The following is a 21,332-nucleotide window of genomic DNA, read 5'->3' on the forward strand; positions in this document are numbered from 1 at the left end:
TAACAGTAGCAAAATTACAGCCTCCTTAATCCTCTCTCTCAGACACTTCCGCTGTACCGCGGCCTCACTTATGAGAGGAAGACCAGGGATAATACAATGGGCTCATTATCGCCAGAACAGTGATGGACGGAGCAGGTGTTAACGTGGAGGGGCTGTGAATTTCTACCTAGATTTGAGCCTTGACCCTGCCAACTGTGTGATCTTAGACACAGCACACAACCTCTCCCAGCCTCCATTTGCTCGGGGGCAAAATGGAGACCATAGGTGCAGCTTTACAGAGTTTTTGGAAGGATTAGATGTTTGTAAAGCACTCAGCCTAATAATTGGCATGGAATAAGCGCTCAATAAATAGTTACTAGCCCACATTGGCCCGATAAATGGCATTCAAACAGGGGAGGCACTGACTGAGTGAATAGAATTCCACTGTGGAGCCAGCCTGCAGGCCAGAACTGGCACTGGAGTGAGAAGCAGAGGGGATCTCTTTATTAATATACCCAAGGCCAGATGAGGAGGCAACACTGAATTTGAAGGCTACTGCAAGCCAGATTTGTATCAGAGGCTTCTGATTAATTATTTATGAGGCAGCCGCACTGTGCCAAATCCACTTGGCTGTCTGTGGCTTGGGAACATGGTCGCAGGCTTCCATTGCTTCCATTGAAGTAACAAGATCCTGCCCTTCATCCACATACTCTCAACAGCTGGTGAGTGGGAGAACCTTGTATAAACAGCCTCCTCTGGGTTCATTCTTCCTGGCTCATGGGACCAGTCACCTTTTCTTCATCTGGAAAACAAACACATCAAGGAAATGAATGCTTCTCTCCTAAGGGAACAAGACACAATGAGAAGCAATCGATAACAAAAAAAAAAAAAAAAAAAAAAAAAAAAAAAAAAAAAAAAGGGATGGGATCATCTTTAGAGAAGAGGCTGTGAAATGTAAGAAGGCCACACACACACACACACACACACACACACCACGAGAGAGATATCTGAGAGCCTAGGTTCAAATCCTGATTTTACCCCTTTTTGAGCTATTTATTTGTGGGCAAGTTAGTTACCTTCTGTGCCTGCATTTCCCCATGTTTAAAATGAAGGTAATCATGGCATGTTCCTCTATGGTTGCTGTGAGGGTTAAATGCATGTATTAATATAAAGTGCTTAGAACACTGCCTGACACATAGTTATTCACTAAACTCCATACTTTATACAGATTTCTTTCATGTTCCCTAATGCCATCTTCTGTACCAGGCTTCCATCCAGAAGAACATAGTTCATTTAGATTTCCTCCTATTTTAAAAGTCAAATGTAAATGAAGTATATAGTCTCCATTTTCCTCCCCTCAAATAGAAAGAAGAAGCAATCTGCATAACAAAAACCCTTCCTGTTCTCTTACCCCTCTACCCCCCAAAAGATATCCAGGCCCCAAATGATCCTTCATTTACTTTTGTTAATATCTCCCTCTTCCTACTCTTCTTCCTGTAAAAACTTCCCATTTTATACAACTCCTTTGAGTGCCCTTCCAGTTGCTACATGAGATGCTGCCCAATTCACAGCCAGTTAGGTATCCAGTGTACTCAATTGAATTTTGTTTTGTTTTTCAACACGCTTCTCAGAATAGAGGGTGGTATCTGGAGAACTTTATTTATTTTTTGTTAATCCTCACCTAGGATATTTTCCCATTGATTTTTAGAGAAAGTGTTAAGGTAAAAGGGGAAGGGGAAATAAAGAGAGAGAGAGAGAAACATCTGTGTGAGGCAAACAAATAAATTGCTTGCCTCCTTGCACCAGCCAATAGGATTAGGGATTGAGCCTGCAATCGAGGTATATTGGAGGCTTGATCCTAAGGTACCTTCATTCCTTGACCAGAATTAAACCCTAGACCTTTCAGTCCTCAGGCTGATGCTCTATCTACTGAACCAAATTGGCTAGGGCAGAACTTTATTCTTTAAATATACTTAAAGTGCCCAAATCTTAAGCTAATAAATTAATTTTTGGCTCATCAATGCATTTTCATTAACTAAGAAATGGCCAATGAATTTTTTATACATGTACAAATCCATGCAATACCATCCAGATTGACAGGGCTCCTGGCTACCATTCTTGTTCCAGCTGTCATCGAGGTTTAACGTTACCAGGCACAACACAAGTGATACCGTCCTGTCTTTGGGACCAGTGAAGGGGAAGAGAGGGAGCCATCTTGGGTTGTTCTGGTTGACCATATAAATATAAATTGTAATAAATCTTTGACTCCTAAAGCTTCCAGGCCCACAAAATCACTGTCTTCACCCACTTCTTTACACATTGCCTATCAATAATTGGAAATCACTTTGGATAAGTTTTATGCAATACTGCAGACCCTCTCCTCCCCCAACAAAGTGAAATAGAAAGATAAACATTCTGTTATGTACATCTGATAAAGTTTTATTACCTTTAATAGGGAGTGGTCTGAATAGGAAGTTGGTCTACTAGCTAATTATTGACAAAGAGAAGGGTTATAAATCCACTGTTCAAAAACTAGAGCTGCCATTCAACTTTTTTCACCTATAAAAAAAAAATAGTAATTTTTATATAATCAGCTTGTTGTTTTTGGTAACTTTGCAAACAGTTTATGCCAGAAAAAAAAATGTACTCAAATCGGAGCTGCTTTATTGTGCACAGGGACTCAATAAATATTTACCAGATTAATTTAAGGATGCTAAAATGGTGTGTGGGGTTCTATCTACCTAAAATTTCCTAAGCTTCAAATTCTTTTACTTTTCTTTTAAAAAAATATATTTTTATTGATTTTTTACAGAGAGGAAAGGAGAGAGATAGAGAGTTAGAAACATCGATGAGAGAGAAACATCAATCAGCTGCCTCCTGCACACCCCCTACTGGGGATGTGCTCACAAAACCAAGGTACATACATTTGACTGGAATCAAACCTGGGACCCTCTATCCACTGAGCCAAACCAGTTAGGGCTCAAATTCTTTTTCTAAAATAGATATTTTTATTGATTTCAGAGAGGAAGGGAGAGGGAGAGAGAGAAAGATAGAAACATAAATGATGAGAGAGAATCATTAATCAGCTGTTCCTGCCTGTCCCAGACTGGGGATTAAGCTTGCAATCCAGGCATGTGCCCTGGCGGGGAATTGAACCATGACCTCCTGGTTCATAGGTCAACACTCAACCACTGAGCCATGCTGACCAGGCTAGGCTTCAAATTCTTGAAGCCACACTTGGACTGGAATTTGAGCCTTATTTGTCAATTTGTCTCTAAGGAGACTCTTGCAAATGATCAGATTTCCACCCTCTTTTCAGATGCATTTTCTTCAATGATCCTCCTGTCTCAGAGGAGGATGTCAATCTCCTACCCACACCAGGTGACAGGTGAGATGCATGGGTCAGTGTTAAATATTCAATATGGGTCTCACTATGCATTATATAACAAAATTATTTCCAGTTATTAATAAATATGAAAAATGAAAGAAATAAACCATTAAAATGGAACATAAATTATACTCAATTTGAAAAAGAAAAAATTGGGGAGGAGTGGGGAACAGAAGAAAATATAGGTCTTCTATTGATTTAGGAGGTTAAGGAAAGACTTTTGAACAAAAAGGGGCAAAAAACACACAAATTATCAATTTGTTTATCATAAAATTTAATTCATCTCTAGATAAAATATTTGATGTATATTATATCAAATACCTCTGTGAAATATGTCTGTAAATTTTGTTATGTTATATCTGTAAAATATGTTATATCTGTAAAATATGTCTGTAAATATCCCTAATATATAAAAATATTTTATCCAACAGTAAGAAAATGAGCAATATTTCAATAGCAAAATTGGCAAAAGACCTGAATAAAGAATTTAGAGAAGAGGAAATATAAAGTGCTGATAAATTATTGCAAACTATTTAATTCACTAATTAAAAAATGAAAATGAAAATAAGGGACTGCTATCTTTAGCCTTTAGGGCTATCAAAGGTGAATGAGAATGATGTCATGAGTATCTTCCTGGTGTGGGAAAATGTGAAAATTCATAGACTTTAATGCAAATGGAAATTGGTAGAACATTTCTAATGATCAAATTGGCAATATGTATCAACCTTCATATATTTACCTTTTGCTCTGGTAATACCATTTCCAGAGTCTATCTTAAGGAAATAAGCCACAGTGTGACAAATATTTCTCTACAATAACAAAAACATTATAAATAATCTAAAAATTTAATTAATATAAGAGAATTAAATCCACTATTAAAACTCATATTTTTGAAGAATATTTAATGATATGAAACATGCCTACAACATATCATCTATAATGTTATATAATGTTAATTGACAAGAACAGGATATGAAAGTTTCTGAGTATGTATGTCTTATTATCAATTCTTTGAAAATAGGTATATATCTGGATACATATTTTATAAATATAGATATATAAATATATAAATCTAGCAGGAAAAATGCAAAAATCATAAATTAGTTATTTCAATTAAAGAAATACAGCATAGCTTTTCTCTCTTTATGGAAAAAAATGGTTTACATATTTTAAAATGAAAATTTTGTACTCTATTTTTGGGGTTTCATAAGTCATTTAAGTTCTAGGAATGTATCCTTAATAATGGGCAGAGATATATACAAAGATTTCTATACAGGGATGATAATTAATAATCCCCTAATTTTGGAGAAAAGTGCTATATTCAAAAACAGGAGAAAGACTGAATAAAATATAGTACATTCAAATGAAAGAATATTATAAATCTATTTCAATATGGGTCTTACTATCATCATTATATAACAACATATAGGTTATATTTACTATAATCTTTTCTCTTCTGTTTCCAAGGGACAGAACACAAGTGATATTAACATTATTAAGCAAAAATAATGTTAGAAACAATGCAGAAACCTTAATAACTATGATATCGCCACCTTGTGGATTTAGTGATGTATTACATATCCCAGGGATTTGGGGGATTTTATTTTAAAGTAATTTATATAGACAGGCTGAATTATACAAATATTCTCCTTTTAATTTCTAAGTTAATGTTATGCAAGTAGCATTTTCCACGCAGTGACATTCTTCACAATGATTTTTAATGGGTTTCTAACATTTTATTGACAGTTGTGCCACACTCTGGCTCAACATGCCGATACCACGGGACATCGAGATGGCTGCCCAGTAAAGTGACACGTTATTCACCGTGACGGTTTTGCATTGGTACATATGGGTGCATTTGCTGAGTTATAAACATTAAAATGTGTGCTTATTACAAAGATAATACAAGGTTCGCATTTTCAAAGAAAAGCAAAACTGAGAAAATAAACCGCACTAACAATTTCCCAAGACAGATTTTTTAAAACACACACATATACTATGTGTAATAGATGTGTAAAGATATATGTAGTATGTATTCACAATTTTTAAAACAAAAATAGGATTATATTACTATGTACCCTTTATTTTTTTCAATTAAAATTGTTAGGTGCAAGTTTTCTGTGCCAGTAATACCCATAGAAAACATTGTTTTTATTGACTAAGTGGCATCCCATTATATAGTTATATTAATTGCACACCTACTTTGAAGTATTAAGTTCTAATATATACATTATTAAACACAGTGCTTATAATTTGATGGGGCATTACTCGAATAAACGGGACAAGTAAACAGAGAAGCCTGTTTTGGAATGACGTGCCATGAAGGAAAAGAACAGGATACTAGCCAGAAAGTAATAGGGTGCACAAGGTGCTTGCAGAAGGTCTGTCTGACAGAAAAGAGAAAGCTTGGACTTGAAGGACAAAGAATCTGGCATGTGAACACGGAAGGAGCAGCATGTATGAAGGCCCTGAGGTGGAAGCATTCCTAGAAACAGCAAGATGGTCAGAGAGACTGAAGCTTAGTGAGGCTGAGGCAGATGAAGCTGGAGGACTTCAATGCCATGGCAAGTAGTGTGCATGGCATTTTCAGTCGCTGGCAGTAGCACGATCTGATTTACATTTTATTAAAGAGCTCACTCTGCCTGTTCTGAGCAGGAGAAGGGATTGGAAGGCAAGGGTGTAAGATGGGAGACTAGATAGGGAAGTACAGCAATAATTCAGATGAGAGATGGAGGGGCGGGGTTGGAGTAGTGTAGCAGTAATTATAGTTGGATATGAGGACGGTGTGGGGGAGTTGACTAGTTCAGAGAATTGGCAGTAAACATTGCATCCAGGATGGCTGCTAACACTGTGCGGAGCTGAAGCAAGAAGACGAATGGAAGGCCCTCCTTTTCCATCTTTTGCTCCAACCCACATGGTGAGCTGGAGTTCTCTCTCACACTCACCTGTGGACACTTCAGCCCACTGGTTCAAGCCCGAGGCCACACCATGTGCTACGGCCAGGATCCACCTAAGGAGAAAGTGCCTGGGGAAAAGACCTGTGTGGGTCTTATTGGAGAAGGGAGTTCCATGGTCCTGGGATTCTCCATGTGGTCTTGGAGAAAAGAGGTGGACCTGGGGTAGGCCCAGCCCCTTAGTCTCAGGAACCCCTTGCCCTTTGTAAAGGTTCAGAGGAGAAGGGCAAGAGTGAGGACCCTGATGCTGAGGTTATGAAGGTGGTACTGACTTCATCTAGTTAAAATTAATTTGGAAAAATCTCTTAAATCATCCATAAAGTATAGTACTATCTGCATGTTTTATGTGTACAACCCTATAGCATTGTTTTCTAATTCTTCCTTCCTCTATGGCTTTCAGTTAAATTAACTTCACCTTCCATGATGTTGGTGGAGTCATCAACACCCACTTACCTGGCTACTTAAATGATGCATTTCTTCTGCATCTGTGGGGAGTAAAATTCTTAAAAATATTCCTTTCTTCTTTATACATTGGCTTTTAGACTTGATGCCATCTATTGTCTGCTTAAGTTAATACATCTCTGAAATGATTCCCTGTATATTTTGGAAAATGATAGGATGTGGGATGATAGGTTGAAAGTGAGGGAGGGAAATATTTAAAGGACACTGCATCTCCAGCTTGAGCAACTGGTTCGACCTTGGTGCGATTTATGTAATGGGGAAGACCAGGGGGAGAATAGATATTGATGTACCATCATTTATTGACCTTACTCCCTATTGTTGGACATTCATGTTGACTGCAATATTTTACAATTAGAATAATACTCTGATTTACAGCAAAAATTTTTTTCACACATCCTTAATTTCTAAATACAGAATTGCTGGTTTAATGGATGTGCACATTCTTTAGATTTTTAATCCACATTGCCAAATAACTTCCCAAAGAGCTAGCTGTTTCCTCGCAATTGGGGTAGATTTTGAACACCGAATTTCTAAGTCTCCCTCCCTCTTTTTCTTTTTTCATTTCTTTTCATTTCTTTTCATTTCTTTTCATTTCTTTTCTTTTCTTTTCTTTTCTTTTCTTTTCTTTTCTTTTCTTTTCTTTTTTCTTTTCTTTTCTCTTTTCTTTTCTTTCCTTTCCTTTTATCTTTTCTTTTTTTCTTTTTTCTTTTTTCTCTTCTCTTCTCTTCTCTTCTTTTCTTTTTTCTCTTCTCTTCTCTTCTCTTCTCTTCTCTTCTCTTCTCTTCTCTTCTCTTCTCTTCTCTCCTCTCTTCTCTTCTCTTTTCTTTCCTTCCTCCTACTTTTCCTTTGTCCATTCAGTAACAAAACTTTTGTCAAGAATCTGCTATGTCCTACACGGGCCTGAGATTACTCTAGCTGTTTCTCGTTGTGGGCTGGGAGTTGACTGGGGAGAAGGACGACCTCTGGAAGACTCTGAAATTCGAATTGGATGACTTTAATATCCTTACCCACACACTTTTACTTTGTTTCAGGCCAAGCACATTAACATCCCTTTTTCATCTAGGTTGGTGATACCATGCTGAGAATTTGGAAGAAACAAACATTGACCTTTGTGCAGACCACAGATAGAACTCTGAGACCAGGCTTTGCTCCCAAGGAACTATAATTGTGAGGGTATGATTTTACAGCGAGCTTTTAAAATATTATGCCAATGTCACCCTCTTAGACAGTGGCTGCATTACCTCTCCAGGTCACGAGGCAGGATTGCCCTGGCCAGGGGTCTATCTCAGGGTGGCTGATAGAGAAGGTGGAGCAGGAGACCCCAGGGCAGAGTGGGAGTTCCCAGCATGAGGCCCCTTTGTGTACACTAGGGCCAGCCCCCACCCTGTTGGTTTGAGGGCAGATGTCATACTCCTTAGCTTATGCACCTACATTTCTAGATTTGACTCTGACTTTATGAGTGAAGCCAGGCACTGGTGAGCTTCCTTATTGTTGTAAGTCAGATAGGAGGGTCCAACCTGAGAACTATCACTTAATGAAGACTTCAGCGTGCACAACACCATTTACTGCGAGGTCCTGAAGACTTCCTAGTAGGACCTACCCAAGACTGGAAAACGGTGACAGGGCGCCTGTGTGCGGAAGGAAATAGAGATTCCTGGAGTATTGTGAACCTAACACAAGACTCCCTTACGGGTGTTGTTGCTCTCGTCTCTGAACATGGGCCATTACGTGAAGCCCTGGACTCCAGAGCTCTGTTAATGACGGTGGGTTAAATGCTCCCACCAGTAACTTACCAGAGGCCCTCTGCCTTCTAATAGTTTCCTGAGTTCTCCAGTCATTGTGTCCTCGACTTTAAATGGGAGCAACAATCCCTCCTCTCATGATGCTTATAAAGCCCACAATTCAGTCGCCTTCACTCTTGCGTAGGCCTTCAGTGCACGGAGCCATGGATACCACCCTCACACCCCTGATTCACAGGACACTGGTGCATTTCATTTCCCAGACCACCGCTCTGAAAGCCAGAGGAACCACTGCCAGGTATTGTTTTGGGATGAAAAATAAGGTCAAGTACAATTATTTCTAAAAGGCTTAAACATCTGCGTTTTAAAAACACATGATGTGGCCGAAACCAGTTTGGCTCAGTGGTAGGGCGTCAGTCTGCGGACTGAAAGGTCCCAAGTTCAATTCCGGTCAAGGGCATGTACATTGGTTGTGGGCACATCCCCAGTAGGGGGTGTGCAGGAGGCAGCTGATCAATGATTCTCTCTCATCGACGTTTCTGGCTCTCTATCTCTCTCCCTTCCTCTCTGTAAAAAAATCAATAAAATATATTTCAAAAACAAACAAACACATGATATGGTTCAACCCGTGGTTGGCAAACTGCGGCTCGCGAGCCACATGTGGCTCTTTGGCCCCTTGAGTGTGGCTCTTCCACAAAATACCATGGCCTGGGCGAGTCTATTTTGAAGAAGTGGCGTTAGAAGTTTAAGCTTAAAAAAATTTGGCTCTCAAAAGAAATTTCAATCATTGTGCTGTTGATATTTGGCTCTGTTGACTAATGAGTTTGCCGACCACTGGGTTAAACCTTTGGAACTTTAGCTATTTGTCAGTTAATTCAACATTTGCTGGCCCCTTTTTATTTACCAAAATCAGGCATGTGTCTGTGTCTTTCTGACTGGGCTCTTGCAGATCCTTGCTCAGTAGGATCAACACACCAGCTGATGGATCTAGGCCAGCCTCTGCAAACAAGCACTACACAGACTATAGCCAGCACGGCCTTCTGGCACTCCACAGACAGCCTTAGTTTGGAAGAAAAGAAAGAGATACCTAAAAAGGGATATGCTTTTCCCAGGGAAAGGAGAGAGTGTTTCTAACTCCCCCTCAGACCTCGCCATGCACATGTCTCCAGCAAAAATAAAAAACGTGATGATTTTCATTTTTGATTCTCAATAGGAAGGCCAACATTTCGTAAACAATAAAAGTCACAGATGACCAGGACTTTTATTTAATGAAGTGCTTTAACTTCCTCCCTCTTCCTAGGAATCTAACAAGAAATAAAATGGGCCGGAACCGGTTTGGCTCAGTGGATAGAGCGTCGGCCTGCGGACTGAAAGGTCCCAGGTTTGATTCAGGGCAAGGGCATGTACCTTGGTTGAGGGCACATCCCTAGTGGGGGGTGTGCAAGAGGCAGCTGATTGATGATTCTCTCTCATTGATGTTTCTAATTCTCTATCCCTCTCTCTATAAAAAAATCAATAATATATATATATTTTTAAAAGAAATAAAACGGGGCATTTAGTCTCTCCCCTTTCTTCTCACCAGAACACCAGGGTGCTGCAGGCAATGCAGTGCATTCCACTCCAATCAGGGAATCCTGGATGGGAAGAGCTCTGGAGATGAAGGTGTTTGTCCTGACTAATGGCAGACCAAAGAGACCTGTGATGAAAAGACTGAAGGGCTGTGTAACGGCACAGAGAGCTCTGTGGACTCTGAGCGGAATCCGCTCTCTAACCCTCAGAGCAGACAGCGTGGAAACACACGGTCTTCCCAGAGCACTTCTGAGCTGGTTAGAAGGGAGGCGTGACTGAATTCATTTCCACTAATTAGCAGGTGGCTGTCCCTGCAAGTGAGGAGATCCAGAGCAAACAAGAAGCTTCCTGGAATATAGGATGTTCAAACCTTCTAAATCCCAGAAATGGGACACAACCCAAAGGCTTTTCCTCCTGACTTGTGTATCTCCTGAAAAACACCCCCTTTGTAAAATGACAATGAAGGTACCATTTCTTCCCTGCCCTTTGCGCTTATTAAACATTAAAAAAAAATGATTTTGAACATCCTTTCAAAGTAAAAATACAAGGAAAGCAGGGTATATGTTTCAACATCATTGTTATCTCCCCATATCAGCCTCCAGTGTGGTCTTGCAGCCACGGCCTTAGACAGGCACTTAGGTTAGTGCTACTCGGAAGCACCGAAGTTCTGCAAACCAGCCTGCTTCCTGTCACACGTCTCTGTGCCAACTCTACGGTTTTCCAGCTTTTCCTTTTGTGGCTTTTCAATATTTTGTTACTTGGCTCTATTTTTATTGTCACTTTCACTGCCAAACTTTGTTTAGTAGCAGTTTGCCAACATCTGGGCATTTCCGGGTTATCCAGAGGGGATGAGTCGGGGACTGTCCCACTGAATACATTCTGTGGTCCCTTTAAGTCAAAGATTAACTTTGAACCAAGCTTTTCAGAGTAATGCCCTTTAGACTGTTGACTGATGAGCAAGATACTGTGGTCTGTTAGTTTAATATCTGCCAACTAGAGGCCCAATGCATGAAAATTTGTGCAAGAGTAGGCCTTCCTTCCTGCTGTTGGCACCGGCTTCCCTCTGGCACCCGGGACCCAGGCTTCTGTTCATAAGGATGTCTCAGTCTAATTAGCATATAACCCTTTTATTATTATAGATAAGAAACTCAGCACTAGGCACCCGTGACTAAGAGACCCTTGCCTGATTTGGGGCCAGGCCAGTCAGGCACAAGCTGCTTCTCTGTGCAGATGGGGCAACTCTGCCCACAGCTCTGGCTTTGGGATCCAGGGCCATGGGCCATGTCCAGCGATGAGCAAATATTGACAGAACTGGATTCTTCTCAAAACAGCAAGTGAAGAAGGAGGGTGGGTAGCTTATTCACGACCATCAGACGCCATATTTGACAGAGCTCAAAACCTTTACAGAGTGCCTGGGACAGAAAAATCTGTAAGCTAAGAGAAGATAGCTTACTAAATTAGCCCGCTTACGAAGTAAACCCCACAGGACAACCCAGAACAGCACGCACTAATGACCACTTAACACTGCTGCAGTCTGAAGGCTGCATGCTGCCTGGGGTTTTGATGACTCGCTCTCCTATCAATGGAAGGAGAGTCGAAGAAGGGAAAGGACCTAACATTTAGGAAGGACTTGTCTGTACCGGGCACTGGTCCCAGGCATTTTCAACATATTTTTCTCACTTGGTCCTCAAAAGATGGTATTATTCGCTCCTCTTGCCAGGCAAAGAAAGAGGAAAAGTTAAGTGACTTTCCAACATAATGGGGGATGGTGGGAGACAAGATTCAAATACAAGCCCATCAAAAGGAACCAGTTGCTCCAAATCCCACGCTTTCCCCACTAGCCCAGTGGTCGGCAAACTCATTAGTCAACAGAGCCAAATATCAACAGGACGATTGAAATTTCTTTTGAGAGCCAATTTTTTAAAACTTAAACTTCTTCTAATGCCACTTCTTCAAAATAGACTCACTTAGGCCGTGATATTTTGTGGAAGAGCCACACTCAAGGGTCTAAAGAGCCACATGTGGCTCGCAAGCCGCTGTTTGCCAATCATGGCCCTAGACCATGCCAAGCATGTAAGCAGAGTGTGGCTGCAAACCAAGCAGAAAGGGATGGGGATGATACCACTGTAACTAACTAGTTATTAATAACAGGAAGGGAGCAAAGGGAAGGCCAGACATCAGAGGCATATTCTCTGAAAAACACTGGGGGCGGTGGGGAGAAGATGGGGGGGCCAGTAGAGAAAACAGATGCATACCCAGAAAAGTGGAGTGACACAGGGAAGCTATTTGCCTGTCAGTCACACATTTGGCTCTCTTTTGGCTCTCTTGCATTTGTCCGTATGGCCCACCATCATGTGGACCCAACACGCAATGGACTAATGGGATTGCAGCTAGCGTGATGCCGAACTGAACCCGGCTACAACATGGAAAGGAAACTCTGGGCATGGCTCTGAGTTTAGCTCTGCTGAACCCCCAGCCACATTTTTTCTATGACTGAGGGAAATGGGACGTTGGAAACCCAGAGGTGAGATTCCACAAAAATAAAGCTTCCTACTATATCTCATCCTCCTGTAGTGACCTCCGGAAATGTTTATTCCAGCGGCACCCATGGGACCCCACTCCCACTAGCAGCGGGGGAGAGAAGGCATGCTCCCCTCTGATAACAGACAGATTCTGCTTGTCCTTATCTCATGAAGGACGGTCTTGATTGTGTAGCATCATCGTAAGGTGAGCATTTCTCCCCATTGTGAAAAGCAACATGGAAATATAGCCATTATCACTTATTATTTAAATATATATACACACATTATCATTTATTATTTTTAAAGGTGAAAAATTATGCACCAAATAATGAATTGATTTATTTCCTGCCCCAGGCACTGAATACGAACCAGTGCTCAGCTTTTGGGCCTAATAAGGACACTTGTGGGATTTTCCTGGTGACTGTGATGGGCAGTGCTGGGGGTTAGGGGAGAACCCTGTTAGGACAGAGATGGAGACAGCGCAGAAACTAATATATGCAAGTGTTTATATAAACTAATTCATGCAAGTGTTTCTCTTGGGTGATTAAAAATAATATATCTAGATCATGCTTTACTTTTTATTGTGACTTTTCCAGCTCCTGCCTGAATATTTCCTAAGGCTTTATAAACAAAACAAATGCTGCTATTGATTAGCTGTGAGAGAGCACTTTAGACATATTTGACAATTCAAACTTTCAAATTAAAGGTGTCAGTGGCTGGCCAATATTACCACTCCACAAAAAAAAAATAAATAAATAAAAAATCTCAGAAATAAAAGGCACAGAGCTTCAGCTCTGCCAGATATTGTACCTACAGATACCTATTATACATAAGCATCTCCTGTTACAGTGCACAGGCCAAATCTAATCACCAGGATCAAGAGACTTTCCAAATCAGCTGAGACTTTTGGTGTTAAATCTGCATGAAATTCTCAACTACTAGATACAATATATTTTTTAACATTTTGTTTTATCATTGATAGTATTACAGATGTCTCCCACAGATATAACCTTAATCAGGAATTTGGACTCAGGTTTGACCACCATCAGATGAAAAAGGAGGTGCTATACTTTGTGAGTTGATATTCCAACAGAATAAACAACCTGATAGAAAGCAAGCCTTAGGTTTACTCACACTCTTCAGGCGACGCTCACTACCTGTGGGATAAAATTCAACCTTGGCAAGGAGGTGAGGTCCAGCCTGACTGCTTGGCCCCCTCTCCTGTCACTTCCAGCGTCACACGTGGCAGGAACAAAGTATTTGGATGTCACTTTGTAAGCGCAGACACCCCAAGTGTCACTTTGCACCTCTGTATCTTAGCACATAGCAGTCTCTCTTCTGGGAACTTGTGATCTGGCAATGTCTGGGTAGACTGGAAGACTCTTCACCTCCCCTCCCCCGACCCCCACTGCTTCTGCGACTTATACACACCTGCCCCTCTTCCTTCCTGAACTGTGAGCTAGCTACCTGAGAGGAGGGCTGGCCTATAGGACTAATTGACTCAAGGAAAAGAGCCAATTGCTCTAAGATATGAAACATGTTTCGTTATTTTGCCCGGAGTCCTACACGAGAGACAAAAGTTAGCGCCTCATTATTTCCCTAAAACAACCCCAAAGAATAAGTTCCCCAGTGGAAGGGTTCAGGAAATCCTTTCAGAGGTCATCTAAAAGTTGGTAATGTTGCGAACCGAGTGTGAACTAGGAGCACGAATTCTAAGAAACATGCATGATAATTGAAGGACAATATCCTTCAAGGATATATTGATTCTACCTGCAGTGAGTGAAAAGAGAATACAGATATCAAAGCAGGTGTCCCACAGCTTCCTGGGGTGTTAGGTATGGAAAATATTACCGTTGGAGTTCATACTAAAATGCAGCACCCTCAATACCATAGGATCCATAAGAAAGAACACCTTTGTAGGTTGAGGGGTTGAGCATTTGCCAATTGCTATTCTCCACCAGTAGGTGTCATCAGAGATAAGCAAGTTTGTTACCGCTGCCCTCTCAAGGATGAACATCCCAAATCCTGCTCCAGCTGGAATGCGGCTGCATCTGAAGGTCCCGTCCCTCTGAGGAAGCTTCAACTAGAACATCCAGCATACACGCTGTGGTCTTCAAAGTTTATTATACAGGAGAATCATCATTTTGGGGGGTCAGGGATGTTCAAATGCAGATCCCGGAGATATTCTGAGTCAGTAGGTCTGGATGGGCCCTGAGTAATTTTCATTATAAGCACCAACTTTAATATACATATATATATATGTGTGTGTGTGTGTGTGTGTGTGTGTGTATTATATATATGTGTATATATATATATATTTTTTTTTCCTTTTTCTTTTCATTATTGATTTCAGAGAGGAAGGAAGAGGGAGAGAGAGAAACATCAATGATGAGAGAGAATCATTGATGGGCTGCCTTCTGCACGCCCCCCACCAGGGATGGAGCCTACAACCCAGGCATGTGCCCTTGGCCAGAATCGAACCTGGAACCCTTCAGTCCACAGGCTGACACTCTATCCATTGAGCCAAACTGGCCAGGGCAAGCACCACCTTCTTATCCTCCCTTCGTGATGCACTTTGAGAAACACTGATCGCACCCACACGGACTGTACAATATCATTGGAGAGACAGTCAGATGGAAAGGGACTCATTTGTTCCTTCATTCACCAAACACCTATTGAGCCTTTACAGCTTGCCAGTCCATTGGGTAGCTTTGCAAAGTTGTACAACTCACCCTCCTGTCAGTCTCAGGCGTGAGAGCGCCATCAAGGGATCAACACAGAGGTAAGCACTTAACCTATCCTTCCTTACGTTCACTCCATCAGAGAACCTGGCTTCCATTGTGAGAGGCAAAGAGCCCCATTTCTTCTTAAAGAACACTCACAGGTTTACAGAAATTCTGCCAATAAGCTGATCCCTTATGGTTAGCTTAGAGGGTGTAAACATTCCCTCAGATAGCTGGAAAGCAATTGTGTTACCGAGAATCAGTTTCAAAAACACAGACAAAAAAATAATACACCATGGTTTTAAAACACAGACAAAATAATAAATCCATTAGTATTTGAGTAGTAAGTCTCCCTGCCATGTTAACTTTATAAATTCAAGATAAATTAAAGTCCTAGTAGTAGAAAAAGAGGGATAAATTACATTACTACAGGCAAAACATAAACTGAAGTTCCATCAGAAACCCAATATTGCTATGCTATGGCTGAGGGCTTTCTTAGAAACTGCAATGAAAATAGCCTATTCCACTCCAGACTACCGCTGTTCAGTGACCCAAGCTTAGTCCATCTATTTTTTTTTTAAATGTCTGACCATTGGAAAAGTTTTTGTTCTAAAACGAAGCTTAAAGGTCATTGACTCTAACCTTAGACTCCACACTCAATGCTGCTTTACAACATCCCAGCTGCTAAGTGCCCCACAGCCCTCTGCGTGCATTCCTCGGGGGTCAGGGAATTCCTCCTTCCCCTGGAGCTCGGTGCATCTTGGGACTGATCCAATTATCTTACATATATATAATTTATTTCAGAGAGGAAGGAAGAGGGAGAGATAGAAACATCAATGATGAAAGAGAATCATTGATCGGCTGCCTCCTACATACCCCCCTACTGGGAATCCAGCCTGTAACCCCAGGCATGTGCCCTGACCAGAATCAAACCCGGGGCCCTTCAGTCCACGGGCCCACACACTATCTACTGAGCCAAATCGGCTAGGGCCTGTTCCTGTTTCTAGGAAGTTCTTCCTTACATCCTGTCTGCTAAGCAGGAAAAGGCAGTGGCTTCACAAGAAAGCATCGCCCCTGGGTTAGGACTGTATCTCAGCTTCATTGACAAGAAACCTGTCCCAGTGCCCTACACAGAGAAGGACTAATGCTTCTTACAGAAGAAGAAACCGAGAAGACAGCAAGCTCAGGTGAGAGAAACTGTGCAGGGAGGGCTTCCAGGAACCAAGCTTCTTCCATCTTTTTGTTCTACTATCGTTTGTGTGTGGCTTCTGTTCCTGTTTATGAGATGACTGCTGCCCCCCTGGGCATCACATCTGTATTCCAGACAGGCTGAAGGAGGGGAAAGCCAGGAGGATGGGCAGCACCTCTATCTGGAGGAAAAACCTTTTTGGAACTCCCCAGGCTATGTCAGTGCTGTCTTGCTGACAGAATTGTGTCAAAGGGCCACCTCAGCCTTCAAGAAGTATGGGAAGCCCACCTGAAGTGGCTCAGTGGTTGAGCATTGACCTATGAACCAAGATGTCACGGTTTGATTCCTGGTCAGGGTACATACCTAGGTTGTAGAATCGTTCCCCAGTGTGGGGCATGCAGGTTGCAGCTGATCAGTGATTCTCTCTCATCATGGATGTTCCTATTTCCTTCTCCCTCTCCTCCCCTGTCTGAAATTATATATATATATATATATATATATAATATATATATATATATATATACACACATATACACACACACATATATATATGAAGAAGAAGAAGCCAAAACCAGTTTGGCTCAGTGGATAGAGCATCGGTCTGTGGACTGAAGGGTCCCAGGTTTGATTCCGGTTAAGGGCATGTGCATTGATTGCGGGCACATCCCCAGTGGGGGGGCGGGGTGCAGGAGGCAGCAGGTCGATGTTTCTCTCTCATCGATGTTTCTAGCTCTCTATACCTCTCCCTTCCTCTCTGTAAAAAATCAATAAAATATATTTAAAAAAGAATAATAATAATAATAATAATAATATGGGAATGTAGGCATTTTAGCTGGGTACTTGGCTGACACACATCACTGAATGCCCACCCTGGGTCAGACACCACTCTGCCACTTTCTTTATAAGCACCCAGCACAAGACCCCAGGCCACAGGAAGCTCATTTGGCCACTGAAGGCTGGCTTGATAGATCCAGGGAAGCACTTTACCTTAAACTCCATGCTGTCCGAGTTAGTCCATTGCTTCCAAACTTTCTTTGTTACCCAAAGAACTATGGACAGCTAGTTTTTATTTATTTATTTATTTATTTATTTATTTATTTATTTATTTATTTATTTTAGCTACAAGTCACCTGAAAATATATCTTTGGTAGCGGTTAGGATTGTGTTCAGCTGAAATGAAAAAAAAAAAAAAAAAAAAAAAAAAAAAAAAGCATTTGCCAGCATAAGACAGAGGTTTGATTTTAACAAGTCTGGAGGGTCTCAGCCCAGAGTTGACAAGGTGTCTGGGGTCCAGGTACCTTTTATATTGCTGCTCCATCATGCATGTCTTCAAATCTCAAGGTCACCTTGCTGTCCAGGATGGCTACCGGACCTCTGCCCATCACATCCAAATTCCAGCCGGCAGGGAAGAAGAAAGGGACACTGGCTCTTCCCTTTAAAGACACATCCTGGTAGTTACATGTCATTTCTACTTACATCCCACTGCAAGGGGGCTGAGAAATGCAGTCTTTGTTCAGGATGAGTGGACGTCCATTTACAAATCGGGAGACTGACCATCAAAGACTGAGAAAATGGATACTGAGAGACAACTTCAGTCTTGGCCACAAATTTTATTTTTTAAAAATCCATATCAATGGTAAACATATTCAATTGTCCAGGACTAAGGCAAAAGACCAACAATAATGAGTTAATGTTTACTGAGCACTTCCTATGTGCCAGGCACTGCCTTATGTGCTTTATATGTAATAATGTAATCATCACAAAAAATACTCTCCGAGGTTGGAGTATGACTCCAACTATGACTCTATTACATTGTGGGCAAAGAGGCCTATTGAGGCTGGAGCCCAAGGCATACAGCTCCGGGGGGATGCAGATGTGCTGGCTTGGGAGCTCATGCTCCTAATGAGTCACTCTAATGCATTGCCTTTGGGCCATGTGTGAGAGACAGAAACCTTTGTCTTATTTTGGCGGCTGTTATTTTGGGATGTTTTTGTTACTCACATCTGGAGCCTGCCTCTTGACTGCAGTCCTCCCTTGGGGTGAAATTAATTAGCAAGCCTGAGGCTTTGTCCTTCAATTAGTGACTATTCCACTCATGTTTCTTCTCAGTTCTGCTTAGCTCCTAAGAGCCTTGTCCTTTGTTTTTTTTGTTGTTGTTGTTGTTGTTTTGTTTGTTTGTTTAAATATATTTTATTGATATTTTACAGAGAGGAATAGAGAGAAGAGAAACATTGATCAGCTGCCTCTTGCACACCTCCAACTGGGGATGTGCCTGCATCTAAGGTACATGCCCCTGACTGGGATTGAAACCGGGACCTTTCAGTCTGCAGGCCGATGCTCTATCCATTGAGCCAAACTGATTAGGGCAAGCCTTGTCCTTTGTAATGTGGATAAACAGGGTCAGGTCCCAGCACCAGGCTATGCTGAGAAGAATGGGAGGTCTGGCCTGAATGAGGGAGCAAAAAGGCAGCCCAGCAAACACCATGGCAGAGCAGTGCTTGGTGTAGGAAAGGTCAAGGGCTTTGGAGCAAGAAAGAATTCAGGACGGGTTCTGGATCTGCCATTTGCCACTGGTCAAAGGCAACTTCTTGGTCTCTCAGTTTCCTCAGATAAGACCTACTTTGTGCATTTGTTGTGACGGGTGAAACATGGCTGCACATGCATGCACAGGACACACTTATACACCATGTCGCCTCGAGTCTGGCTCCTGGTGGGTGCTCCTTGCCTTATTACTCTGACGATGGCCAGTGACCTGCCAGCCCACTGTTAGAGCTCCAGGCGCCCGTGAAGGAGAAAGAAATGTGAGAGATTAAAGGTACAAAACACAGGGAGGAAAAATAAACTGTTATTCTTAAAAAAAAAAAAAAAAAAAAAAAAAAATCCTTGCTGACTCCTGGGGATTTATCCAAAGGGACAAATCAACTGAAGCAAAAACAGAGATGCTAGATTTTCAGGGCTATCTCTTAACTGCTAAAACCTAAAAGCCACCACATGCCCACATCAGTGTGCTGGGCTCGGCCGTTCAATGGAACAATGGGTGGCCATTTGAGAGGAGAGGGATTGAGCTTTTCTTTGTAGCAGCACAAAGACATATTTAGGGTTTAACGTAAGTAAAGAAAAGGAAGACATAAGTAGCTGACATATGGTTGCGCATATATGAAGTATATATATATATTCCAACACAGAACTGAAGGAAAGTTCAGATAAAAACAGATTTGGCACAAGATGTGGGCAAGGGGTGTTAACTTTTTAAAAATATTTCCATACTGTCTTTCCAATTAAACAACAAAAATAGCATTCCAAAGTGGCAGTAGGTAGAAAGCCAGTTTTCTATATTTTCAATAATAGCTACATGATGCGTCCATTCAGTGCCCAGATCTTGATTTCTAAATATGGATTTCCATGAAAAGGAACCTGGGTTCCTTGAAGATCGAGAAGCCTGAGATGAGCCTGCTACATCCTGGTTTGTGTCAGCGAACAAGAAAGCACTCAGAGAACCACGGAGATGGGTCAAAAGTCCACAGGAGCCAGCATGAATGGGCTCTTATTGGCCAAATCTGAGACAACTTGGGCATAAAAAATAATGATGATAACTAACAGGGGAAAAATAATCCATAGTTCAAGGAATAAATAAGTAAGTGGGAGAGAAGGGAAAAGTCCTCCTTACAATAGAAGACCAACTACTAAATGCAGCAGGAAGGATGGTATCAGAAAATCACTGTTGCCAAGACCAGTTTGGCTCAATGGATAGAGCGTTGGCTTGGGGACTGAAAGGTCCCGGGTTCGATTCCAGTCAAGGGCATGTACCTTGGTTGCAGGCATATCCCCAGTAGGGGGTATGCAAGAGGCAGCTGATCGATGTCTATCTCGCATCGATGTTTTTAACTCTCTATCTCTCTCCCTTCCTTTCTGTACAAAATCAATAAAATATATTAAAAAAAAGAAAAAAGAAAATCACTGTTAGGCAAAAACCACATTAATTGTTGCTTCAGAGAAGAATCATGAAAAGGTGCTAGCACATAGCAATAAAACTGATTTTCCTGGGTTGATCTTGTAATTCCACAACAACACTTAATTTTTTTTTTATATTTTATTGATTTTTTATAGAGAGGAAGGGAGAGGGATAGAGAGCTAGAAACATCAATGGGAGAGAGACATCAACTAGCTGCCTCCTGCACATCCCCGACCAGGGATGTGCCCACAGCCAATGTACATGTCCTTGACCGGAATCGAACCTGGGACCTTTCAGTCTGCAGACTAGCACTCTATCCACTGAGCCAAACCGGTTTCGGCAACGTTTAATTCTTTTAAGTCTAATCGTATATGTGAATGATTTGTGATTTTTAAAAAATATATATAAGGTAATGCCATCTGAGAAGAAATATAATTTTACATCTTCCTTTCTAATTTAGGTGCCTTTCATTTCTTTTTCTAGCCCTGGCTAGAACCTTCGGTGCAGTGTTGACTAGGAATGACAAGAGTAGGCATTGTCTTATTACTGCTCTTAGGGGGAAATCTTGCCATTGAGTATGATGTAGGCTGTGGGTTTTTCATAAACATCTCTATCTGGTTGAGAAAGCTCCTCCCACTGCTGTCATAGTAATTTTTTTCTCCTAAAATTCTTCAGTGAGTCCCCATTTTCTTCGGCATAAAAGCAAGTCCCTTAGTATGGCTACAGACCCTCCAGTTCTCATCCCTGTTGACTTCTCCAATATCATATCTCTAGGACAGATTCAGACACATGCTGTTCCCAAGAGGCTTCTGCTTCTTACCACATCTCTGTGTCCCTGCCCCTCCCACCTGCAGG

At 41.5% G+C, this 21,332-nt stretch overlaps 1 protein-coding gene across 2 annotated transcripts in view; it reads right to left on the minus strand.

Moving 5' to 3' along the window:
* Positions 1 to 461: 461 nt before the first annotated feature.
* SLC44A1 (solute carrier family 44 member 1) overlaps positions 462 to 21,332 on the minus strand; it is a 146,481-nt gene continuing 125,610 nt past the window's right edge. Inside the window, exon 16 of one of the 2 annotated variants that reach the window (XM_036433140.2) lies at positions 462 to 781. In XM_036433140.2, the coding sequence (XP_036289033.1) occupies positions 767 to 781 (15 nt within the window). In that variant the 3' untranslated portion in view covers positions 462 to 766. Of the gene's footprint in view, positions 782 to 17,953; positions 18,089 to 21,332 lie in introns of those variants that run through there. The other variant, XM_036433135.2, reaches the window with a different exon arrangement.

This window comes from Pipistrellus kuhlii, unplaced genomic scaffold, assembly GCF_014108245.1.
Source record: "Pipistrellus kuhlii isolate mPipKuh1 unplaced genomic scaffold, mPipKuh1.p scaffold_m20_p_12, whole genome shotgun sequence".
NCBI lineage: Eukaryota > Metazoa > Chordata > Mammalia > Chiroptera > Vespertilionidae > Pipistrellus > Pipistrellus kuhlii.